Below are 27333 nucleotides of genomic sequence, written 5' to 3' on the forward strand. Positions count from 1 at the left end.
ACAACAACTGAAATAAATAAAAAAGCTTTAACGTTATATTGGGTATGATTTACCTAATTTTTGTAGATTTCTCAATAAATGTATTACTAACGATTACATTTTACTTCCTGTTATTATGAATGTAACACATAAAATAATACATAGTATTTATTGATCAAGTATTGGATGCTAGGCACACGGACATTCATTATGCTATTAAATCTTTCAATTCCAGCCCTCATATTTACAGAAGAGACAAACAAGGCAAATGAATGATCTTGTCAAATGCCACAAATCTAACAGCAGAGATGTGACTCAGCCAGGTTCTTAAACACAATGCCCTCTTATTTTCTGACTAAACCATTTTATTGTATTTTTACAAATATTAAAAACAAAAGGACTCAGGGTAAGCAATATGGCTATGACCTCGGCATAGCATGGTGTTTAGATAAGTAAATGTTTAATGTGGTAATATAATGTCTCTAATCCGTCATTTCGTGGTAGTAGAGACCTTTGTGCCTTTGTGACCAACATGTTCTATAGAGTTCCAGGAAAGTCAAAGCTATATAGTAACACCCTGTTTTACAAAAACAAAGACTCTTTATTTCTAATACAATTTGCATCTGGGGAAGAAACATCAATCAAGAGATGACAAGAATGCTCAACCTCCTAGGTCAATCATACCTTCCCATCAAGAATAGTCTCCCATGTTGCTCTTTTCTTGCTTATTGGACAGTCTTCCATTTCCTGCATGGCTACTTCATATTCTCCATCTAAAAGCTGTAAACGCCTGTAAGATAAACACATACACTTTATAAAGTAACCTGTGTATTATTGTAAGAACAAAAAAGTCTACATTCTAGATTTACACTAAAAAGCATTACATTTGTATAATACCTCACAAAACAGTAGGATGTCAAATTATCTACATTCTCGTTCTGATAAAGGCAATATTAACAAAAAGCAATTACAACTATATAGATAATTGTATTCCAGAAGCTACAGACATAACTATTTTTTTTTATTTAGAGATTATTTTAGTTTTTGAAATCAAACCCACGTAGATAAGGCCTTACATATTTAATACAGTGCGTTACCCTGTACAAATGGGGGAAATATTAAGTTCAACATTTCTAGACCAATATGGCTGTTAATTTCTGTACAATGCCAACTCAGCATGGTAAACTGGGATACTTCTTTGCCAAAGTTGACAGCATAGCTAAAGTTTCCAAAAATTCATGTGTGTGTGTGTGTGTGTATATATATACACACACATATATATATATATATATTTATATTTATATAAGAAGACCAACAATAGCAGTATGTTATGCATGAATTGGCTGCACAATGACAGAAATTTTGGGCCTCCTCACTGTTTAGAAGTGTTTATCAAAAAGTAGGCACTCATAAAATACTTCTTCCATAAACAGTTTTAACTGAGTCACTCATAGTTCCTTATCTCTGCTTACTGCTCTGTATGTAATAGAAAAATTCAGTATTTGCAAATTTGTCTTTCCATTTATTAGAAGAAAACAAACACAAGCAATATCACCATTACTCTGCATCAAAATGAAAACATTTGTACAACACTATGGAAGCCTTATTTGATCATCAATATTACCTGTTTTTGTCAAACACTGTCATTTGTGCAACAAATGTCTTTTCCCCATCTTCACGATTTCGTTTTCTTCTGGGAGGAACTTCTTCACTGACATCTGAATAGAATAAAAATTTTTTTTGGTCAAACAATTACTTAGAAAAAAAGTGTCACCTATACAATATATGGTCCCTTTTAATGTTGTAAGGTAAAATGTGCTTCATTTATCCAAATGAGGCACAAATTACAATGTATCAATATTCAGACTCATTTGTTTCAACTGTAGATTTCTAGCATGTATTGTGTCCATCTTTATTTTTCTACAACATTATCTCATAATATAGCCCACACTAGTCTAGAAATGGCTATGCATTGGCTGGTATACTGGGTACTAGAACTGTAGACCTATACAACTCAGCTGTGTCTGCCCTTACTTCTTAACATTACTGACATCAGAACTCATCTTTGCAAATGATACCATTTTTAGAATGACTCATGCTGAGCAGGTTTCTCATTACTACTCAGAGTTCCTCTGTAATAATTTAAGTCACCAGGATATGGTGGTACACACCTTTAATCCCAGCATTTGGGAAGCAGAGGCAGATCAGATTTCTGTGAGTTCGAGGCCAGCCTGTTCTACAAACTGAGAACCAGGATAGCCAGGGGTGCTACAAAAAAACAAAGGGGGGCTGGGAAGATAGCTCATCGGTAAGAGCACTGGCTGCTCTTCCAGAGGTCCTGAATTCAATGGATCACAACCATCCGTAATTCCATGAAATCTAGTGCCTCTTCTGGCCTGCAGGCTTACATGCAGGCAGAACACTATATAAATAACTTTTTTTTAAAAAGGGATTTATAAAGAGACATTGTTTTTATTTTATTAGTGGTCTTGGCTCCATTTGTTTGTGCCCCATGTAAATGTACATGCAGTGCCCATGGAGGCCAGAAGAGGGTGTCAGATCCTTTAGAATTGGGTGTTGTAGACAGCAGTTAACTGCTATGTGGTTGATGGGACCAAACATGGATCCCTAGAGTGTTTACAGAGCTATACCTCCAACGCCTTACAACAACTTTTACAAAGTACTCGACATAAGCCTCTGTTATACCACTGTTCATTTCAGTGCAATCATTTATTCCAGATTTCTCTCCTTAAACTAGGTTTTTTATGGGGGGGGGGTGTTTTAAGACAGGGTTCCTCTGTGTAGCCCTGGCTGTCCTGAAACTCACTCTGTATACCAGACTGGCCTTGAACTCAGAGATTAGCCTACCTCTGCCTCCCAAGTGCTGGGATTAAAGGTGGCGCCACCATGGCTGAGCATCCTAAACTAGGTTATAAGCCTTCTGAGAAAAGTACTGCATGTGTATTGTATTGTAGACATCTATACATCAATTGAATGACTACCTCAATGATAAATTCAGAACTGCTGGAAAAATAACAGGGATCGATGTGATATGTATTATATGGTTCATGTTCAAGACAGTACAATGGCATTACCTATAGTCCCAACATTTTGAAAGGTGAATTAGAAGGATCATGAGTTCAGTTTGAAGACAAGCCTAGATAATGATGAGACCATATATCAAGAGAGAAAGGAAAACAGCAAGAAAGCAAGAAGAAAGACATAGAAAGGAAAAGAGGCAGGGAGGGAGGGAAGTTAAAAAAAGCAGGTGGACAAACAGTAAGATACCAGCACAAGGAAGGCCCTGGATTGCAGTCAAACAGAGAAATTGGTATAAGTTGTACAAAGCCAGAGAGGTTTCTTTTCCAAGACAGGGTTTCTTTGTGTAGCTTTGGAGCCCGTCCTGGAACTCGCTTCGCATATAGATCAAGCTGGCCTTGAACTCACAGAGATCTGCCTGCCTCTGCCTTCTGAATGCTGGGATTAAAGGCATGTGCCACCACTGCCTGGCTCCACAATTCTAAATACTAAGAAATATTAACTCAAATATTTTCACTTACTAATTTAATATCCAACAATAAAATCTTGTGAAATTACAGAAATACAATTACCGATATTTTCATTGGTTTCTCCATTAATCATCCCATTAAATTCTCTTCTTCCTGGACGAGTTACTCTAAACAATAATGAGTAAGACTTCACCATATGACTGTTACTAGGTTCAAATTCATTACTGGAAACTGCCAGGGATGGGAAATTTCCTGGTTTTGTTTGATTGAGGTCAGGATTCAAAGGCACCTGCTTTTTACCAGTAGGAACTTGTCTTATTGGACAACTTACATCCTGCAAAGTAAGGATTCATAAATTAATTTATACATATGCAATGATAAATTACACTAAAACTTTTACTCATTTATAGGAAACATGTGTAAGTCATGATTACCAAATGGCATTTTAAAACAATCATACTGCTGAAAATTGTGAAGCAAAAATAAAAATGGAATAATTAAATTACCAATATTAAAGAAATTGAAGATTATTACAATATAATGAAAAAAGTATATCCAGTATCTATTTGATAGTTATTTGTGAAATTTATATTACAAATGTGGTATATATGGGCTAGAATGGAGATATGGGTCCTAGAAGTACAGAACAACAGTTACAGCACTTGTCAACTATGTGCAAGGCATAAATACTTGTCTACTATGTAAAAGGTGTTGGGCTCAACTACAAGCACTGGAGGGAAAAGAGTATATAAAACAAAACTAGGGATGCAGAGCAGGTGGTAGAGAATTTCCCTTGTATACACTAAACCATGAATGCTGTGTTCAATCCCAAGCACTACATGAACAGGCATGGTGGTACAAGTGGAGGATCACAAATTCAAGCTCATCTTGGACTATGTAGCAAGTTGGAGCAGCACAGACTATTTTAAGACTCTTCCTCAAAATAAATAGATAAATAACCTAAAGTATAAACAAAACAACTGGAACAACAAGAAGAAGGAACAAAAAAAAAAAAAAAACCAGAATTAAAGTGCTGGTGATAAGTCAGTAATAGAGCATGCACAAGTCCCTGGTTTCCCAGCACTCAGAAGATAGAAACTGAGGATCTCTATGAGTGCAAGGCCAATCTGGCCTACAAAATTGGTTTCCAGAACAGCCAGAGCTATTTCACAGAGAAACCCTTTGTCTTGAAAAATAAATAAATAAATAAATAAATAAATAAAATAAACAAACAAAACCCCAAAAACTCAAAACACAAAAGCTGGGTGGTGATGGTGCATGCTTTTGATCCCAGGACTCAGGAGACAGAGTTGTGTGGCTCTCTGTGAACTGGAGGCCAGCCTGGTCTACAGAGTTAGTTCCAGGACAGCCAAAGCCACAGAGAGAAAAGCTGTCTCAAAACAAAAAAAGAAAAAAAGATTAATGGCATGATTAAAATATTAAACTCCTTCAACATTTCCCTTAAATCTTCTATTTTGACATAACAAATGGGACCATCAGAAAACCCCATTGCTACAAAACAGTGTATCTGTATCTGTTTTCTATATTCTTTAAAAGCATCAGCAATCATCTGAGAAATAGTTACATAGTAGAAAAAAATTCTGCATCTCATACTATTGAGACAGGACAGCCCATGCAGTTGGCCTCAAAGCTCTGATGATCCTCCACAACCAACTTAGTAATTTCTTAAAAGAAATAAATGGGGGAAAACAAAACAAATAAAAAATGGGTTGGAGATGGCTCAGCAGAAAAGAACACTGACTACTCTTCCAGAAGACCCAGATTTGATTCACAGCACCTACAAAGCAGCTCACAAGTTCTAGGGATGCCTCTTCTGGCATCAGACATGTACATGGCACACAGATATGCATGCAGGCAAAATAACTCTAAATAATAATAAACGTGTACCTACAGACTAAAAGAAAATACTCTACATGAGAAATCTAAGCCTCAGGAGATATAGGGAGGATAACAACACCTACTATAGAATTATTGGAGGGTAGTATTTGCATGTGTGACACACTTGGTGTCTGCTTTTCACACGGAAACCCAGAACCATGTAAGACAGAAGATGCATGTCTCCTGTGTTCACTGTGTATTGCCTGCAGTTTCTAATTACTGTGAGAAAAAGGAACATGTAAATGTATGTTTGTGTTGTGTGGACACTGCAATTGCTACCACACCATCCTTATTTAATTCGGCAGGTGGGAGTCTCCAAGTTGCTTGCAGCTATTTTATGGCATTTTAACAGCTCTGTATTTCTTCAGAGAAAGTTTATAGTTACTAATAATGCAATAATGCTGGCTGCGGAAATGTGTCGTCTTTATGCTTTAATGAATCCTTTTGCTATAGATTCCCATCATGTGGAACAATGTAAAGAAATAATGCAAACTACAGCAATTAAAAAATAAAACACGAAAACAACCCCCACCCTACCCCACCATCCTCCCCCAAAAAAAAAGAGAGAGAGAGAAATCTAAGCCTCACCTATACCCTAAACTAAGTCTTTTCACAAATGACTAAAGTAAACAGTTGGGTACATGTCCTTTAAAGATATTTACAAATAATTTTTTTTCTAAAACATGAAACAGTTTTTCCTCATAAATAATTTATTTTAAAATTTCACTCTACTGCTTATCATAAACTTTATGGGGGTTGAGTATGAGTAACTAGTAGTATATACACTAACTTTACACATACTTTTTAATATGTTACGTAAGTACCTTCCTATCATCTAGTCTGTTTCCTATTATGAATGGCAGATTTTAAGTCCCTCATCACTTTAAAACCATATGGAAAAGCATCTCTAGGTCTATAGTTCAACTCCTGCTTAAATTAAGGTGTAATGATACATAGGAGCACTTTAAAAATAGTAACAAAAAATAGCCCTCTTTCACCTTTTCTTGTGCTTACTGGAGATACTTTTATTCTCTTTGGAAAGAAATATCCATTCCTATTCTGTAGCCATTATTACTTTGTTGCTTTTCATAAAAGAAAGACTGGAGGATTTAAGTCTACTAGAAGTACATACTTTTGGTTTTGGTGGATTAACCAGGAAATGTATGTTGCCATTTTTGACAGCTGTTTTTATAATGAAAAGATTTAATCTTCTAAATACAATCTGAAGGGATGTTATTTATTAATAAGTTAATGGCTGATAATGCTGACAATAAATTCTTCTCCATAATGTGTAATAAAAGATATAATGCTTTAGAGTTGGAGAGATTGCTCAGCTGTTAAGGCTAGACTTACAACCAAAAATATAAGAAATAATCTTATTTAAAACTATACCAACTACATCCATATTAATGTACTAATAATAGCTAAGAAACAACCAATGAGACTAAACAGTAGAAGCAGCTGAATCTGCACTAAGACCACAACTTCTCCCTGTGACTCCTCCTGGACAATTTTTGTACAGATGCTCAGATCAGGAGGCAAATTAGGAAAGATGGCAACAGGCTATAGTAAGAGTAAGTTGGCTACCATGTAGTTGTCTCCCTATTCCACTCTGAAAACACCTTCTCCCTATATAGCTCTGGCAGGCCTGGAACTCACTATGCAGACCTACCTGGCTTGCTCCTGCCTCCCAACTGCTGGGACTAAAGGCCCATTGTGTTATTGTGTTACCATGCCCAGCCTCAATATGGTACTCATTTCTGAGATAACTGGCTAGTAATCATAGTAGATTAAAGATAATCAATTAAAGATTATCCTACTTCATCTACTCGTATTTTATACATTACCTTTCTTTTTTTGTGGCAAACTTTCACAAGCAGGACTTCCAGGGTAACAGAATTTTGTTCATTTTCTGAGTTTTGTGATGGTTTATCTAAATAGAAAAACCAATGTCTTAAAAATCTTTTTAATATATATGAGGAAAAAAAAGAATGAAAAATATTTTCCTAATTTAAGACTCTCAAAAGACTTCCTGTAATGAAAACATATCACAAGCTTTATTTTTTGTATTTTTTTCCCAATTCAGTTCCAGACTTGTAGCACTCTTTTTTTAAAGATAAATAAAACTTTCATAAGACAAATATATGTATCTACCTATAGACTAAGATTTTTCTCTTTTGAGTATGATGGCTCAGTTGTTTCAATTTACACTTCATCTATTTACTTCTCATTAGAAAATTTAACATTTTAGATATATATTTATTATTTTCTCTTGAAAATTTAACATTTATGATGATACAAAAAACTTATTTGTCAAAAGTGACAATGTAGGCAAAACTTTTTGATAGGAAGCTTGAGTAAAATAGTTCTAGAGGACTACACCAAAAAATTTTCAATGCTTTTTCCTTCTCCCAAAATCTATTACTAGATAATTTATTTAGTGGGACAAAGTGGTACACATCTGTATTCCCAGCACTTGGGAGGTAGAGGCAGGTGGATCTCTGTGAGTGTGAGGCCAGCCTGGTCTACATAATAAGACCTTGTATCAAAAAGAAAAGAGAGAGAGAAAAGAAACTTTCTAAATAACAATAGCAAAACTTTAGCTATTATTACTACTTAGCGTTGCTTTGGCTTACAAAACTTAACAAGTTGTAGTTTTGAGTATCACTCTACACTTTATGATTAAACAGAAACAATTTTTGCAAGCCATGGCTCTAAAGTACTGTCTATTACTTACTGATCTTTAAAATTCTGAAGTTATTAATAGTTCAAGCCTACAAATTTTAAATACTAAACTTCAATAAATATATAGAACTATTAATGGATCATTAATATACCTATATATATTGCAAACAATTTTTCCCCTTCTTAAGATTTTTAGGTAACTTCTTTTCCTACATAAAAATCAACCTTCTTAGGTTTATGGGCACTGATCAGGGCTAGATTGCTTCCCTAGTATGCTGAAGACTGTGGGTTTGATATCTAGCACCCAATCCAAATAAAATCAGTAACAGAAAGCACTAAAACAAAACAAATGCACATCAATCATTTTATGCAGCATATACTGGGAAGATGGCTGAATCAGTCTTTCTGAAAATTATAATCACAATGAAATTTTTTGTTTTTGTTTTTCAAGACAGGGTTTCTCTGTATAGCCTTGGAGTCTATCCTGGAATTCACTTTGTAGACCAAGCTGGTCTTGAACTCAGAGATCCCCCTGCCTCTGCCAACTAAGTGCTGGGATTAAAGGCATGCACCACCACCACCCAGCCACAATGAAAATATTTTTAGATGGCAAAAATCAACCAGTGTCCAAAACAGAAAGATTATCAAAACAGTGCTTACCATGAGAATGGAGCCCTAACGAGGTATGTAAATTTATTCTCAGATCTCTCAAGTAATTTCTGCTATTTTGGACATTTTGTTTGTCTGAAACAGGCAAGCTGACATGGATCTTGCCCAACTATCAATCCTCTGGCCTAGGTATCCTAGGTGCTGGAGTTACATACAAAAGCATGTGCTACCACATGCAGCTTTGTTAGGAACCTTGAAGCTGGTTTCACAATTCTGGTTTAAGTGTTTTGGTTTGTTTGTTTTTTCAAAACAAATTCTTAATTCCCTCAAAATTCTTGCCATTGTACTTGCCAAGGAAAATTTTTTTTAATCACGTTTCACAAAGATACCATTTAAGTATCAATATATGTATGTTTTAAACAAGTCCCTGGAAACAGAGCTAAATGAATCCATAAAGTTAAAATATGAGTTCATATGTGTGATTAAAAAGGAATTGTACATAAATTATTTACGAGAAAAAAAATAGAAATTGTTATTTGGGTTACCTCCAAATACAAAACAGGTCAGATCTTAAAGCAAAGCTTAAAACTCTATGACCAGATTTTAAGTTTCTAATATAAAAACCATGAATCACTTACCAAGAAGTAACCACACTATTTTATTATCACCCTCATCTGTCTGTTGTTGCAGGGCTGCAGACAGAACACAGGACCTTACCTGTGCTAGGCAATCACTACACTACTTACTCTCTACTCCTCAAACCCTTAAACGTTCTTTGTTGCTTACTGAACTATTCCAAGAAAAACTTAGCTTTTTTCTGGTAAAAATTTTATTCCACTGAGTAAGAGGACACATAAACAAGATGGACAGGCATTGTCTATTCTTTTTACAATCAATAATTATTTCGAATGTGTGTATTTTGGTATAGGCATGTGTGAATATAGAGATAGAGGACAATTTATGGGAGTCTGTTCTCTCCTCTACCATGTGAGTTCTGGAGATCAAACTCAGGCCATTAGGTTTGGTCAAATGTTTATCTGCTGAGCTATCTCAATAATTCCCTGTTCATATTTTGGGGGGGGGGCTGTTTTTTATTTTGTGTGTGTGTGTTTTTTTGTTTTGTTTTGGGTTTTGGTTTTTTTTTTTTTTTTTTTTTTTTTTTTTGAGTCAGGGTCTCACTGGCTGTCCTGTAACTCACTATTTAGACCAGGTTGGCTTTGAAATCACAGAGACCTCTCTGCCTCCTACATGCATGCACCACCATACCAGGCCCTTACCACTCTTGATCCTTCTCCATTTTTAAAACAATGCAAGTTTCCCAACATGCTTTTAGTATTCACTGAAACACTGAAATGGAGCACAAAATACTACATATTTTCTTGGTACTAAGTGACATTCTAATAATATCTCATTAGTAATAGTGGTTATTTCAGCTGCTTTTTGTTCTATTTGAAACATCAAAACCAAACCAAAACAACCAATGACATAGCACCAACTCAAAACATCTATGTAAATGGGTCATACGATGATGCTTGGCCTCTTGAACTCGTGAGGTAACTATTTAAAATTTTTTAATCATAACATTTTAAGCTTAACATTGAAAAGCACCATTACAGGGCTATGAGTATAGCTCAGTGGTAACACGATTGCTTTGTTTGAGAGGGACAGAGTTTAATACCCAGTACACACACACACAAAAAAAAATAAAACCAAGAAATTCCAAACAAATGACAATTTGCAAAAAATAAAACAAAAAATTAAACACAAAGAATTCAGAATAAATAACTTTTCCATTGCAATACTTACCATTTTTGTGGAAGAAACCGGTAAATGTAAGTTGCAAATGAGCAGACAAGCTAAATAAAACAAAAAGTTAATCACTTTAATATAAATAAAACAAAAACTTATCACTTTAATATTCTGTAATAAATATAGAACAGACCTTAAAATACCGAGAGCAAAATATTCCAGGTAATTTGTGAACATCTGATTTTTTTCACTCCTAACTACTGAGGCTCAGAACTCAATGTGCCTCTCCTAACTCTAACGACCAAAACAAGGTCTACAACCCCCCACACACACACACACACAGAGGTTAGTACAATTTCTGTAATCTCTGCACTCAACAAAGATGTTAACTATCCAGACCAAGGACAACCTAAGCCATATGGTAAAAACCTATCTCAAAAAACAAAAATCAAAACAACTATAACCAACTCTGTTCACTCACAACTGACAAAAATACAAGTAAAAACACCCAAAGAATAAGGCCAAAAAAGAGCAGATTACCAAATGATGTTCCATAACCACAGTGTGTTATTGTCTTTGCTATAAAGGGGAAGGTTTCCTATCATTCAATATTAAAAAAAAAAGACATATTTGACAATGGAATCTGAATGGATGTATTAGTATTTAGTATTTTCCCCATGGTGCTAGGACTTCCCATGTTAGGCAATGCACTACCTCTGAGTTATATCCCCAGGCCTTCAAATACATTAAAGCAATGCAAATTCATGTATCCTTACAGATTATGTGGAGCCATTACTTTACTACAATTAAGAGTGAAACACAAGCCAGGTGTTGGTGGCACAGGCCTTTAGTCCCAGCACTCGGGAGGCAGATCTCTGTGAGTTCAAGACCAGCCTAGTCTATAAGAGCTAGTTCCAGGACAGCCTCCAAATCCACAGAGAAATCCTGTCTCAAGAGGAAAAAAAAAAGAGTGAAACACAAAATCACAAATTTTCTGTAAATGTATATTTATTTTTTTTTAATTTAACTTTATTTTACATGCATTGGTATGAAGGTGTCAGATTCCCTGGAACTGGAGTTACAGACAGTTGTGAGCTGTCTTGTAGGTGCTGGGAATTGAATCAGGGAATTCTGGAAGAGTAGCCATTGCTCCTAACCACTGAACCATCATCTCTCCAGCCCCATATAATCTACTTTTTTAATATGCTGTTTTCATATAAGAGTTAGAAGATCTACAATAAGGAAAGGAAGCAAGCCAGGAGGTAGTAGCACACACCTTTAATCACAGCATTTAGGCTAGCCTAGTCTTAAGAGTTCCAGGACAGCCAGAGCTACACAGAGAAACCCTATCTTAGAAAACAACAAAGCATGAAAAAATTGCTAACAGGAAAATTATTAAAACATCAACAAGTTTTTCTAATATACTCAAACAGCAAAAGATAACAAACATTTGTTGCAGATTCTGTGGTGACAAAGAACCAGGATTATAGAGGACTAAAGAGAAAAGATGGCAGACAAGAGCAAGGGTTTTTTTGTTTTTGTTTTTATTTTGTTTTGTTTTTGGTTTTTCGAGACAGGGTTTCTCTGTGGCTTTGGAGCCTGTCCTGGAACTAGCTCTGTAGACCAGGCTGGACTTGAACTCACAAAGATCTGCCTGCCTCTGCCTCCTGAGTGCTGGGATTAGAGGTTCACCATTACGCAGGGCAAGAACAAGGTGTTTTTACAGAGAACTAAAGTAAATAGAGCAACAAAGCTCAGTAAAGTCTACGATGAATGATGGTTGGAATTCTAAGACTAGAAAAACATACTTGGCTAAGATATGGATGGGATGACATTTCCACAGTAGCTAATGAAGACTGGGACCTAATAAACAGATTCACAATTATGAACACATTTTTTGGGAGGTAGGGCCTGCTTGTTATAAGTAGGCCCTGTCCTATATGTTGTTCCTCTACTTCCTAGCTGACAAAAAATGGACTCTACTATCAGTATGTGTTTACCGCCCAAATGGACCAACACTTCTAAGACCATAAGCCAAAATAAATGTCTTCTCCTTATCTCACATATATTAGAGCAACAACCATAACTGAAGTATCAAGTTGGCCCTCAACTATCAGTAATTTCAGTTCCAGGAACTCCAACACTTTCTTTGGTCTTCCTCTTTAGGTATGCAAGTGGTATACAAATATAAACAAGGGCAACCATTAGCATTACAAAAAAAAGGAAAACAAAAACAGAGCCCAATGGCAAAGCCATTATACAGTGTTCCTCTAAGTCTTGTTTTGGAGTTCTATTTCTGCTTTCTGTGTTTATTATCTCTTTCCCCCTTCCCTTCCCTTTTGAGATAGTCTCAACTACTCAGCTCAGAATCAACAAAACAAACAAATGATAATCCACTGGACTGCAGATGGGAGAGGACACAGAACACAGGAGTTGATTAAGAGTATATAATGTAGCAGTGGTGATGTACATTTTTGATCCCAACACTGGGGAAGCAGAGGCAGGCAGATCTCTGAGTTCTAGGCCATCCTAGTTACAGAGCGAGTTCCAGGACATCTGGGCTGTTACAAACAGAAACCGTCTCAAAAAAACCAGAAAGAATATATACTGCTACCCTAGAAGACCCTATTTTCAAGGACTGAACTCATGGGGCCAGGCTTAGGTAGCAAGTACTCTAGCAAATGGGCCATCTTGTCTGGCTCCTCTCCCTTTAAAGAATCAAGTTTGTGTGTGTGGGTAAACTCCAAGGTCAAAGTGTTCTCTTAGGGTGGTAGGCTTTACAGTTAGGGATTGTAGCTTATTACACTGTAGTGCTAAGAGTACTAATTATATTGCTTTCCTGGGAACCAGGCAAGATGACTCAAGCCGGCCACGTGCACCAGCACACCTGGCCCTAGAAAACAATTTTAAACAGTACCATTCAAAAAATGCTCTGCAAACTAGAGTTACTACTATAAATTTATCATTCACAAACAATGTAAGAAATTGAAACTAAGACTTTTGCATTTTTCTGCTGGATGTAGTCACACATGCCTTCAGTCCCAGCACTTGGGAGGCAGAGACAGGCAAATCTCTGTGAGTTCAAAGCCAGCCTGGTCTACAAAGAGAGTTCCAGGACAGTCAGGGCTAGACAAAGAAACTCTGTCTCAAAAACAAAAAACAAACAAACAAACAAACAAAAAAAAAACAAAAACAAACAAAAAAGGAACCTTAGGGCTAGCATGATAGCGATTTAGGTAAGGGCATTTGCCATCAAGTCTGGTGACCGGAGTTTGATCCCTGGGACCCATAAGGTAGAGAAAAATGACTCCTACAAATTGTCCTCTGATCTCCACTTGTGCATGTGTGCACACACTAATAAGTAAATAACCTAAATATCTAGAGTCTCCTAGGCGGTCCTTAACTCACTATGCAGCCAAAGGCCTTTCTGCCTTCACTTCCCTAAGCTGTGATTACAGGTATATACTACTACCATGTCAACCACAGATGTCTTCCAAAGAACATTTTCTTTCCCTTTCCTCTCCCCTTACATTTACTGTACCCACATTTGAAGCTGGATCAGATAATAAGAAAGAAGAAAAACATGTAAGGTTAGTCAAGCATTATTTCATTTCAGGCTAGACAGAATTAGATGACTAAGGTAAAACCTAAGGATTAGGGCCAGCATGGTTTACAATATTAATCCCAGTGTACTCAGGAGGCAGAGGTGGGTAGATCTTTTTGAACTCTAACCCAGTTTAGTCTACACAGCCATTTCCAGGCCAGCCACATGGGGAAATCCTGGAGGGGACAGGGGGCACAGAATTGCTATTTATCCAGCTGGGTGTAGTAGAACATGTCTTTAGTTCCAGCACTGGGGAGGCAGAGGCAGGTGGATCTCTGATTTTAAAACTAGCCTCATCTACAAACCAAGTTCCAGTACAGCCAGGGCTGTTATAAAGAAAAAACTCTGTCTTAAAAACAAAAGTAACAAAAACACCAAAACCCAAATACCTTGGCCAGCCTGGTCTATAGAGTTTCAGGACAGTTACACAGAGAACCCTGTCTCAAAACCAGAAACAAACAAACGGAATAGTTTGTATGCTAGCATCTATACTGTGCAAAGGTAGCTACTTCTCTTTTACACATTAACTTATTCTGTGTTTGTGTGTGGGTACATACATGATGCATGTGACAAGGTCAGAGGTCATAGGACAATTTTTAGGAATCAGTTCTTTTCTTTCATTCAACCATGCTGGATGGGGTTAGGGTTAAATGCTTACCAAAAGGGATGTTTACAAAGGAAAGATAAGTAACTCTAAAGCTTAGGTTTTAACAAAAACAGTGATAAAAGACCCTTTAGAACTAAAGATATCTCTTAAAAGTTAGAGCTTAACTTAGCAAGCACAAAGCCCTGGGTTAATTTCCCAGCAAGGCAAACAAAACAAAATAACTACAAAAAACAACTAATAAAAGTTCTACTTCAAGCCAGGCAGTGGTGATGCGCGCCTTTAGTCCCATCACATGCTGCTAAGATACTTTCCATAACCCTGTGTAATAAATTAACACTACAATAAGACTTAATCTGAGATTAGAAGTGCACTGAAATAACACTACTGGGGAGTGTGAGGAGAAACTTGAAAAACTTTCTCAAATTATCTTAGTACCTTAGGTAACAACATTGAGACGATATATAAACCTAGGGGAGGCTTAAATTCGCTGTACCCAACTGGATCTTAAAGATCTAAAATTTCTCTTTCAAAATTGTGGTCAAGAGACTGAGATGGCTTGGCTAACATGCAGGCATGAGGACCTGGGTCCTTATCTATACACCCTCATACAAAGCCAGGCACACACTTTAATTTAGAACTGGGGTTCAGAGTTATGCCTTAAAGCTTATTAGACAACTTTGGCTCTTCTTAATTTTGAGTGTTTACGTGGTACAGGTATGTATACATGTCTGTAGGACCTGTTCTGAGGAATTCCAAGAACTTTATATAGCAAGGCAGGCGTGGTAGCACATGCTTTAATTCCAGCTCTCAGGAAGCAGAGGCAAGTGAACCTATGAGTTCAAGAACAGCCTGATTTAAAAAAAAAAACAAAACAAAAAAAAACCATAAAAGCATTCTAGGCCACTCAGGGTTATAGTTAAGAGCACCTCAAAAGATAAAACAAGATTTATATAGCTATAGTATTTAAGATACTGAAGAATTGATGTCAAGTTGAAAATAGAGAATTAAAAAAAGTATTTTATATAATCTATTGATGTTTCTATGAATTGCAGTTCAAACCACTGAGTTAAAAGAAACTTATCAGAGAGCAACTGATCAGAAAAAACTGACTAGTTCATATACCTTCCTTACAATACATTCTTGGGGAGGGGAAAGGAGCGGAGAGCAGGGAAGGGGTGAAGAGGGAAGGGAAGGAGGAACCTCAATCCAGAAAAGTCCCCAGAAGGTTTACTTATAGGGCATTTTTTTTTTAATTGATGATTATGTGGGAGGTCCCAGCTCACTATGGATGGTAGCACCCTTGGGCTGGTGGTCCTGAATGAAAGCAAGCTAAGCAAGCCTTGGGGAGCAAACCAATAAACAGCATTCTTCCAAGGCTTCTGCTTCAGTCCCGCTTTCAGGTTCCTTCACTTCTTAATTTCCTACTCTGATTTTCTTAAATGATGGACTATGATGGAACCAAGCTAAAATAATCCCCTTCCTTCCCAAGATGCTTTGGGGTCATGGTGTTTTATCACAACACTAGAAATATTAAGGACAATATCCTATCTTGATTGGAAAGATAGTAAATGACACATGCCTGTTCTATACTTGGGAGGCTAATTCAGGAGGGTCATGAGTTTAAAGCTAGACCCCTTCTCCACAACAAAACCTTTGAGAAAAAAAGAAAATACACTGCCACAATTTTCTATATAAAGGTTTTTAAAAGGGAGAGAATATATAACTAGTTACAACACTTGGATAACATTCACAAAAATCCGTATTCAATCTCCAACATAGAAGTTGAGGGATCGGTGGATGGAGTTATCCAGAATTTCCAGTTTCTACATTCTCCCTACAAGTAGTTAATAAATAAACAGCATCTTAGTTCCTGGAATATTCAAAAGGAACAATGAGGTTTCCATTTTTGGTTTTTTGAGACAGGGTTTCTCTTTGTTTTGTTTTCAGGGTTTCTCTTTATAACAGCCCTGGCTGTCCTGGAACTCAGATTCACCTGGCCCTGCCTCTCCAGTTGTTGGATTAAAAGCATTTGTCACCATTCCCAGATAAAATAATGAATATTCTGTACTAAGATAAATAAGGAGAAGAATAAAAGGGGGTCCTTCTCTCACATTTAAGGATAATTACTTAAGAGCAGCAATTCTCAACCAGAGGGTTTCGACCCTTTCACAGGGATCACCTAAAACCATTGGAAGACACAGATTTTACATTAAGATTCATAGCCGGGCTGGGTGGTGGTGGCACACGCCTTTAGTCCCTGCACTCAGGAGGAAAAGGCAGGCAGACCTCTGTGAGTTCGAGATCAGCCTGGTCTACAAGAGCTAGTTCCAGGACAGCCAAAAAGTCAGAGAAACCCTGTCTCAACCCCACCCCACCCCACCCCAAAAAAGATTCATAGCTGGGCCAGGTGATGATGCACACCTTTAATCCCAGAACTCAGGAGGCAGAGACAGACAAATTACTTTGAGTTTGAAGAGAGGCTCACCTACAGATTGAATTCCAGAACATCCAGCACTACAAAAAAAAAAAAAAAAACCCTGTCCCAAAAATAAATCTTAGTGGTAGTAAAATTACAGTTATGGAGTAGCAACAAAAATAATTTTATGATTGAAGGTCACCACAATATGAGGAACTGTATTAAAGGGTTACAGCTTTAGGAATACTGAGAGCCACCAACTTAGAGGAAATACAATGCTGTCAAACACCTACCACAAAATACATATACTATAAATTCTAGATGCCACTCCTCCGTAGATGAGGTAGGATTAAGACATAATGCCCAAGTTAAAGAAGTTGATTTGAAAATTCCAGAAATTGGTAAGAGATAAACAATGATTTATGTCCTAGAAAACAGTTTCCAACATTAGAGATGGTCAAACAGTATTGAGGAATCTCTGCCAGAGATGCTTCATAAATTAATTCCTGACTCATACATGTACCTAGAACAACTGATTCTAAGATTTTTTTTTTTTTTTTTTAACTCCTAACAATCTTGAGGCGATCACTAGGAAATGGTCACTTTAATTGTCCCTCTTTCCTCAATTATATCCCTTAAGGTAAACTGACAGATTATCTTACCTATGAGATTCTTGCTCTCCTTTCATTTTCTCTACTTTTGATAACATATCATCAACTTTAAATGTTTTCCTGTAAGAAACAGATAAGCATAATAATCACTTCAACTGGGGAAAATACAAAATTATACTGTAATAAGCAAAATAGAAATTCAGTTTTGATTATTTCAAGATAAACTAGATGGCTAGTTCATAACAATACACATGCTATTGAGACAATAGTTTGTTATAATACAGTAGACACTCCTTCAAGTTCAACTGTAAATGTTATTTTTCATGAAAACTCCTGCACCCATGGCATTTAATTTTACTTATTTTTAAAGTCTCCTACATGTAAATTCTCTCTTAAGTATTTTACTTCTTAATAAGCTGTAAGTCCCTGAAGGGGAGTAATTACTTTTCATTAAGTATATAGCTTTCTCATAAGACCTTAATCTTATTAGGTATTTAAGCACCTATCAAGGTGAGCCAAACAAATGCAAAGTAAGCAGTTTTGGAACAGCCTTCTTTTTTGCTTTCAGAGACAGGGTTTTTCTCTGTTATGTAGCCCTGGCTATCCTGAAACTTGCTTGGTAGACCCGGTTAGCCCTGAACTGAAGTGATCTGTCTGTCTCTGCCTGCCAATGCTAGGACTAAAGGTGTGTGCCACCACGCCCTGATAGAACATTCAGTACCTATGGAGCAACCCAATAAATACATACCAGCACCATGGTTATTCTTTTTACATCTTTTTTAATATAATGTTTCACTCTGTAGTCCAAGCTAGACGTAAACTCAGGACAAATCCTCCTACCTCAGCTGCTCAAATCCTAGGATTATAGTATGAGCCATCACACCAGACTATAAAATATAACTGACAGTCATGAAACATCCTCAAAGGGTTACTGGCAAATTTTCAGCTGATATGCCACACCAAAAAGCTTAACAACAACAAAAACCAGTAACAATTAGGTTAGGGCACATACCATTCAATCATAAAATTATGTATTCATCTTTAACTTAACACTTTTGACTCTTGGTAAGAGTCGTGTTAAATACAGCTTTGGCTGTCCTAACACTAATTAAGTAAGCTCAAGATAGCCTCAAACACAAGGCCATCCCTCTGCCTTAGAGTCTTGGGAACTTGATTACAGGCATACCCCACTATACCTTGCTTAACCTGCTTAAGAGAAAACAAACTGTCACACAAAAAATAAAATCTTCCAAAGTAATGAAAGTTGAATGGATTATAAAATATGCCTCACCTTAGTTCTCAAAATGAGCTATGTTCTAGAGACAGAAATTAAAAATGTAGTTCCATGCAATTTATCAGAAACAAATGTGTCTCTTTATACAGAGATATTTTCAAAATTAGGACTTGAAAAAACTTAATGTAATCCACAAATAGTTATGGCTTTTTTTAAAGATTTATTTATTGCTGGAAAGTGGTGGTTCATGCCTTTAATCCCAGCACTCAGCAGGCAGAGGCAGGTGGATCTCTGTAAGTTTGAGGTCAGCCCAGTCTACAAAGTGAGAGTTCCAAGACAGCCAGGGCTGTTAGAGAAACCCTGTCTCAAAAAACCAAAGATTTATTTATGTATTTAATGTATATGTTACTCTATCTGCATTATTCCTGCATGAAAGAGGGCATCAGGCAGAAGAGGCCATTAGATCCTATTATAGATGACTGTAGCCACCATGTGGTTGCAGGGAATTGTACTCAAGTCGTCTGGAAGGGTAGCCAGGGCTCTTAACCTCTGAGCCATTTCTGCAGTCCCTCAGAAGCAGTTTCTTAATACTTGTGTGTAGGTAATAGAAACTACAAACATAAGGTTTAATATTTAAATACAGCCATCCCCCCAAATAAGCTTTTGACAAGTAGCCTAAAACTTAAGATACTCTTTTCTGTTTCCTTCAATACCTGATATTACAAACATGTGCCACTGTGTCACGCCAAATACTCAGTTACTCTAATAAAAGTATCTCCCGGAAAGTGCTAATAAGGATGCATTACAGTAAAATATTGACAGAACAGTATTAAGTATCTATATTTTAGGCAAACAAAAATATCCTCCATTAATGAAAGATTTTTTTAAATCTCTTTATCCCTAGGTTAACAAAAAAAAAAAAAAATTTTTCAAGTTTTATCATAGAGCCTAGCCGTTTAGAAAAACCAGTGTATTTTCAATTTTCAAATAAGAGAACCTACAAATAAGAAAACTGAAGGACTCTTTTAGACTAATTATAAAGAACTGTTCAATACAAATATTCAAGGTTCTTTTTTCTTCATTTACTGGAAACATTTAAGAACAGTAACTTTATAACTAAGAAAAATTTTTAATTTTTTCTGCAGAAAGATAAGACTCAAAAACCCAAGCATTTCTTCCAACATTTGAATTTCATGTAGAAGAATCCAATATAACTCAACAGAAGCAACTGTTTGAAATAGTTAAGATCATAAGGACAATCCAGCCTTTTGTAGGGAAAAAGGAAGCAATCACAGAAAAATAGCACCTCTCCAATTCCAAGCATTTCTTAGAAAAGCAATACCACAGCAGAGCTGAGATTAACAAAAAGGTACCATAAGGTCACCGATAAATAGAATGATTAAAAGTACACAAACTTAGGGAGACGACACTGGAAAGATTCAGAATAACTTAAAGGTATCTAATAAAACAGATGAAATAAAAAGATCTTTTCTGAGTTAGATGTGTAACTGCATGCCTGTTATCATAGTACCTTGGAATCTGAGGCAGGAGGATTACAACTTCCAGCTCAGCTTGGGATACACTACGAAATAATTTCCCTAAATGAATAAATAAATGAATAAACAAACAAAAGTGTTCACTTCATCGTTAATCCTATTATATCATAGTAAGGTAAGTTTACCGTATTTAAATAAAAACTTAAAATCATCTATGAAGTAAGACTAAAGTCTGAGTCTAACAAATACACTAGAATTAATATAACCAATGGTATGACTTCAAAGGGAGTAATATGAGGGCAAGGGGGTAGCTAAGTGATGACAGCATTTGTCTAGCATGCCTAAAATCCTGGGTTCAGTTCCCAACAGTGTCTTCCCCACAAAATACTGTTATACTAATAGTACATATTATACGTAAATGCAAATGTAGATATTTATTATGGAACATAAACCTTCAAACTCACTGATGGCAAAGACCATACATCTAAAGGTCCTATTCCTAAACTCCTAAAGTCAGATATAACAAGAGAATTAAGTAATCCCTATGTTGTTTTGTGAGGAAATAATCTAAATGAGATTTGTTTCTAGGTTAGTAAATTTGCTTCAAAATCCCCCAAAGACAGACCAAAGGGAAATAATCAGAAAACCCATTTCTATTACCAAAATTTTGCTTTGTTTTTGAGACATGAGTCCTATTAGATAGTTCTGGATGTCCTGGAACTTGTTATGTAGACCAGGCTTGCCTTGAACTCACAGAGACCAACCTGCCTCTGCTATTCCAAGTCCTAGGATTAAAGGCATATGCTACCATGTCCAGCACAACCAAACTTTTTATACTGTCTTTACTGGCATATAATATATCCCAACGAGAAGATTATCTAATATGCAAATATCATGAAAATGATGCATATGCAATCTACTTATAAATTAATCCAAATTTAGTTTTCAAAAACTTTATTATTTTTAAAATCAAAATCTGGTCATACCCTAGAATAACTAACTATATTTTAAAACTTTAGTTAAAAAAAAGTTAAATTCACAAAGTTCTATGGAATGAATCAAGTAATCAAGTAACTACAGACCACAAGCCAAATCTGGCTTACTGTTTTTGTATAAACCCACAAGCCAAGAATGGTCTTTGAAGATAAAGGTGACTAGCTGACCTGATGATACAAACAGCCTGTGAATTCTTATCATTAAGTAAACTATTCTTTACTCTGCAACACAAAAAGGACTCTACATTTCTCTCTAGTAGGCTTATATTGCAAAACAGAGTACATTGAACCTTTATATATACAATTTCATTAATAGAACATTTATAAACACTTTTATCTTTATATTAAATACCTAGATAACATTCTTGATTTTGTCTTCTGGCCAAAAGACCCTAAAATATTCACTATTCCTTTAACAGAAAAAGTTTGGTGAATATTGGCATAGATCAATAATGCGATAGACAAGACAAAAAGTAGATAATCTAATTCTGTTGCCTAATTTGTGATCTTTTTCCTAGTTATTGGAGTATTAGCAACTTTTACCTATTAAATGCAATTAATTACTATTTCCCCAAGCTCTCTCCAATTGCCAAAAGACCATCTTACATTTCAATTATTCATAATAAACTCTGATGCATTTACAAAACTCTATCTTGCCCTGGAAATGTGATGCCTTTATAGTACCAAAGATTCTCCCAGGCAGTTTAGTTTGTCTGTCTGTCTATCTAACCCCCTTTTCTTTCTAGTTTTTGAGACTAGTTTAGTTTCTAATGTACTGAAGTAGCTTAATAGCTTTTTTAAGTCAGGACTACTGAAATAGATAGGCATGGTGGCTCACACCTATAATCCCAATACTGGGATGAAGGCTGAGTCAGAACAGTCACAAGTTTGGGCCCAGTCTAGGTTATATAGCAAGTTATCATGTCTACCTAGCAAGAACTTGACTCAACAGACAAACAGTAATACTATATTGATACTACCAAGTTTAATGGAAGATCTTACTGTTCAATTCAAAGTTGTTCACTTTGATATGCTCAGTAAGTAAATCTTGCACATGAACCAAGAAACCTGACTTCTGAAGTATCAAAGACATTTACCCTGAGACCTTTAGAAATCAATTTAAGTCCTAACAACCAAACTTGAAGATAACAGCAGACTAAAAATATATGTCAGTAAAAAAAAACTAGTGACAAACTATACTAACAAAAAAGAGCAACTAGTTGCTCTTTGAATTTTTATAATATTTAACTAGAACTTTTAAGACAAAACTTTGAAGAATTCTCTCCTGAGAATCTGTCACCAACTCTAAGAGTAAACTTCCTAGTAGTTTGATCAGTTTGAAATAAGATTCATAAAATGTACCTTTTGATGTTTGTTCTGGAGTTTCGATGAGACATGTAAGTAAGAGTTCTGTGCAAAAATATTGGCTATAAAAAATTAAAAGTATTAAAATTACAAATGAAGTTATAAAAATGAAATAATATTAATATTGGTGAATTTCATTGACTACTTACTGCTATAAGATTTCGTGTTCGAAGAAATCTATAGATCTGTGTTGGTTCTGGTTAATAGGAAACAAAATCCAAACATTATTTTTAATCAATTTGTCAGTAAACCATCAACCCAGCCCCTGGAACCCACACTCTAACCATACACAACAATCTACTGTGTAGAAATAATGTACTACATGTTTATATCCAGAAAATTAGTAAGCACTTAAGATCATTCAGCAACATAGTCACAAAATCCTCTTCCCTCCCCATGTCACCCTCTCTCCCTAGATATAATCTACAATTTCAAACTAATCCTTTTGAAAGTGGCCACCATTACTGTGCAGAAACAAAGAACAGTAAATTCATTTGATTACTTATTTATCCTTCTGAAAACTATCTCTATCCTATAAAAACTAATGTCAAAAAAGATGAAAATTTCATTCTAACTAGCCATTACAAAAACTTGTAGTAACTAGCCACGATCAAATAAAACTCTTCCCAAACATTCTAATACCGATATGATCAGAATCAGTATATAAAATTCACTATATTTTAAACTCATAATTGATAGGCTCTCACAATATTTTTAATGCTTAAATTTTAAATTTTTATAAAAGACTTAGGTTAAAGTTGAAAATATAGCTTCATACCCCCATTTCAATATTAGTAAGCTACTAGAACACATTTCTGTAAGGAATATTAACCTAATTATGAGTACCTAAATTAATAACTATATTAAGAACTTAAAACATCCAGAAACTGAAATCAGTATTAGGGAAAAAAAAATAAGATCTAACTCTTAATAACTTCTCCCAGGTGGAGTCATCTGAAAACAAGTAGTTAAAATCTTCCCAGAGGACTTATTTCCTCATAACATTTAGAAAGTTTTAAATTTCCACTTAATTTCCAGTTTAGTTTTAGTTTCAAATTAAACTAAAAGGAGATATTTTAGAAGAGGCACAAACAAGCGTGTTTGTTTTTGTAACTGTTCTAAAGTTCCGTCTCCACTTAAAAGCTTCTCAGATTTTTGTAAAAGTTTATTAAGCAAAAGAATGATCTTTGAAACAGGTTCAATATTTGTCAATAAAAACCGAAATTATTTGTATTACATTCTAATTAGAATTTTATGAAGCGCTAATGAGAAGAGTATTAAACAATGTAAAACGTCTTTCCAAGCACAGACGATACCATGTCCGTAACATATGCCACGGTAATATTGTAAATAAAGACAGTCGAGGGTAAAGCTAAGTTTATTCAAGTTGCCGTGAAAGACTTAGCTAGAAGACTACCCAGATAACAGTATCTACACAAAAGCAAAGCAAAGCAATCAGGATAGAATATCTATTAAGTAGCAATTTTACTTGTAGTCATAATGTTGTTTATAAATTCTATTGTTTGTTTCCAGACACTGCTCCCCTTTCCGAGTAAGTCATAGTTTCGTCCTCCACTCATCTTTTAAAACAGAAAATTGAGATAAGATAATGTTCTGGAATTAAGACACAGTTCCGAGGTTGTCCCCGGAGAAGACGCTTGTCCCTTCTGTCTCAGTCTACGTATCCATAAAATGGGAGGATAGGTTTGAAAGGCTTAGGGTTTCAAATGGTGCCGTGTTAACTAACACGCAGCCCAAGTGGGTGCGAAGGCATTTCAGACCAATGACAATTTCCTCGGCTTTACTACGCTCATGCCCACACAGGATGCATCTTGTTCCCCGAAACCTACAACTGGAACCCCGGTACTTGTAGAGTAGGGAAGGCATAAAAGGAAACACGAACTCGTCTCGGGATGTGTCTGCATTCAGTTCAATCGTCACGTCCTCACCTAAAAAAGGCTGCTCTGAACGTGGGGCCCCGGGGCGAACCTTCCGGGAGTCAAGGACCGGCCCCGGGCTCGGATCCCAGGAGCCGGGACGTCCCCCTCGATTCCTCCCTCCACTCCCAAACCAAGTGCACTCTCCCAAAGCCCGGCGTGCCCCGTGCCCCGAACGCTCAAGAGGGGCGTTCGTTCTCTCGAAGCCTCTCACACTCACTCTCAAAGGCCTGGAGGAAAAGCTCGTGGTCAGCCTGGACGTGCTCCATTTTCGGCTTCTTCACCGGTAACACCGCGGCCCCCGCCGCCGCCGCCGAGGACGAGGAGGAGGCCGAGTAACTGCCGCCGCCTCCACAGCCCCCGCCGCCGGATTTGCCGCCCGAAGCCGCCGCCGCCGCCGCCGCCGCCGAACCCCCGAAGCCGCCTCCCCCGGACCCCGCGCTGGGCCCCGAGCCGCCCCCTCCCCCACCGCCGTGCTTCTGAGGCGCCATCGCGGTTCCTGCCTCCTCCCCCCGCCAGCTACCCGCCGGGCGGCCCCGGAGAGTGAGCGCCTGCTACACCAACCGCTCGCCCCAGCAGGCTCCGGCGGACCGAGGGGGGAAGGAGGAGAGAGGGGAGGAGAGGGGAAGGGAAGGGAGGAGGAGAGGAGGGAAGGAGGGAGGAAAAAAAAAAAAGTGTCTCCTCCGAGCCCCGCTCCGCTTCGGAGGCCGCTCACCCTACCCTGGCCTGGCTCCTCCCACTTCCCCGCCCGGCGCTCTGATTGGCCGACGGGAGCGCGCGCCGCCCGGCCGCCCAGCCCGTTGGTCCGCAGATCCCCCCGTCAGTCACACGGAGGCGCTTCTCGCGGAGGCGCGGCTTGGTTGGCCCGTGCGCGCTGCCGACCGCGGGCCCGGCCGCCTCTTTGAACTGAATTCGCGGGAAAATTAGGGGTCGGAGCGGCCTTCCTGCTGGTCCCGGTGCATTGTGGGCAGAGGGGGACCCGAGAGCGGATTAGAGAGCCGTTTCTCGCCTGGAGAGCGTTGTCAGTCACCGCCCCCAGGGGGGAGAGGACCCCTGAAGAGAGGCGGGTGTCTGAGAAACTGACGGCGAAGGGGCCTTTGAAAGGAGCTGAGATCCTCTGCGGATCCCGAGACTGTGTGGTCTTAGGAAGTGGCCTGCCCCGGGGTGGATGTGTGCGCACAGCCTCTCCTCAGCGGACGCGGGAGGAAACCCGCTCTCCTGTCCCCTCGCCGCCACGTGCCCCGAGCCACCCATGGCCGAAATTCACGAGCGCAGACCCAGGGTTGTCTGGGCGGCCGTTGTCGGCTGTGAATGGGCTCGATACACGAAAGCAAGCGATCTGTTTTGTGGCGGGCGTGTCTCAAAAGAAATAAGACTTTTTTTTTCTTTTTTCTTTTAAGGTGCTGTGAGGCTTCAGGATCCTTCCCAATTAAGACTAAAATTGTGGTTCTGAACGTGATGAGAGCAAAGTAGATACTAATTTTGTCCTCCAAGAGGAATGGGTTATTCGAAGTAGGGACACTTCTTGAGACTCTACTCATTGTACTGTCAAAAGCTGGTGAGGGAGTCCGCGTTCTGGGCGTCTTGCTTGAAAAGATGGATGTACAGGCCCGACCAAGTCTTTTACTACAAATTGGCTTACGGTTGTGGTAATACCCGGAACGAATTTCAAGTTGGACAAAGTAAACAGGCAAAATTTTTACATGAAAAAATATACATTTTGTGTGTATGCGTGTGCCTTCATGTAAATCTTTACCATTGCAGGCCAACAGTCGCAGATGGTTGTTTTAAGTCTCCAGGTAGGTGCAGGTAATCGAACCTACTACCTCTTCTGAAAGCATCCAGGGCTCTTAAGTGCATAGCCATATGTCCAGCCCCAGCCTATGTTTTATACTCAGACAAAACTTTAGAATGCACTCAGATCTTTTTATACTAGTCTATGTATTTAAAAATATTTCCCCTGCAAAATAGGTATAGAGATTTATTTCTTTAGATTTCTGAAGTACATCTCTGATTAATGCCATCCCACTGAGATTCCTGAAGTTTTATCTGCCCATTTTTTGCTTTATATAGTATTTGGAAATTCAGTCAGAGTCTGGATAATTAAATCACTCTAAGCAAATCCCAAAATATCAAGTTACAAACTAGACTGCTAATGTAACTAGCCATCAATATAGCTGTCAAAATGCTCCCTCTTCATCATTTGTCAGGGTTCTCTTGTAGGGGAGGAAAGTATGAAGGGACAGATACAGTCAAATAACCAGTGAAAGATTATCATGAATCTTTGATGAAAAGAGAAATGGACCTGAGGGATTTGGAGTATCCTTAAAGGAAATGGTGGTATCAGGCATTGATGGGATGTTACACAGCTGAGCTAGCCAACCTTGATCAAGAAAAAGCCGTGTGTGCTGTGAGAAAGGCACTACTGACAGGTTCTCACTTTGACATTCTTTATCTAGAGTGTATATAGAATGCTAAAATACTGAGTGACTTCAGACAAATTGGAATTAACCAAGGGGTTATTTTAGTTACATCTTAATCAGATAGGCAAAGCATTTGCAGACCACCTCTAGGCTTCTCTTGACTGTGGTTCAACTTGTTCCTTGGGATGTAAGTGCTTTTTGAGATTTGTGATGCC

At 37.6% G+C, this 27333-nt stretch overlaps 1 protein-coding gene across 1 annotated transcript in view; it reads right to left on the reverse strand.

The window, feature by feature from the left end:
* The window catches only part of Suz12 (SUZ12 polycomb repressive complex 2 subunit), a 36600-nt gene extending 11233 nt beyond the window's left edge, over positions 1-25367 (reverse strand). The window contains exons 1-9 of the mRNA XM_051179821.1: positions 24916-25367; positions 22908-22954; positions 22756-22820; positions 17720-17788; positions 10488-10537; positions 7235-7320; positions 3591-3822; positions 1604-1697; positions 664-769 (exon numbers count right to left, since the gene is read on the reverse strand). Of these exons, the coding sequence (XP_051035778.1) occupies positions 664-769; positions 1604-1697; positions 3591-3822; positions 7235-7320; positions 10488-10537; positions 17720-17788; positions 22756-22820; positions 22908-22954; positions 24916-25186 (1020 nt within the window). The 5' untranslated portion in view covers positions 25187-25367. The remainder of the gene's footprint in view (positions 1-663; positions 770-1603; positions 1698-3590; positions 3823-7234; positions 7321-10487; positions 10538-17719; positions 17789-22755; positions 22821-22907; positions 22955-24915) is intronic.
* Positions 25368-27333: the final 1966 nt, after the last annotated feature.

The sequence above is a fragment of the Phodopus roborovskii genome, unplaced genomic scaffold (assembly GCF_943737965.1).
Source record: "Phodopus roborovskii unplaced genomic scaffold, PHOROB, whole genome shotgun sequence".
Classification (NCBI taxonomy): Eukaryota; Metazoa; Chordata; class Mammalia; order Rodentia; family Cricetidae; genus Phodopus; species Phodopus roborovskii.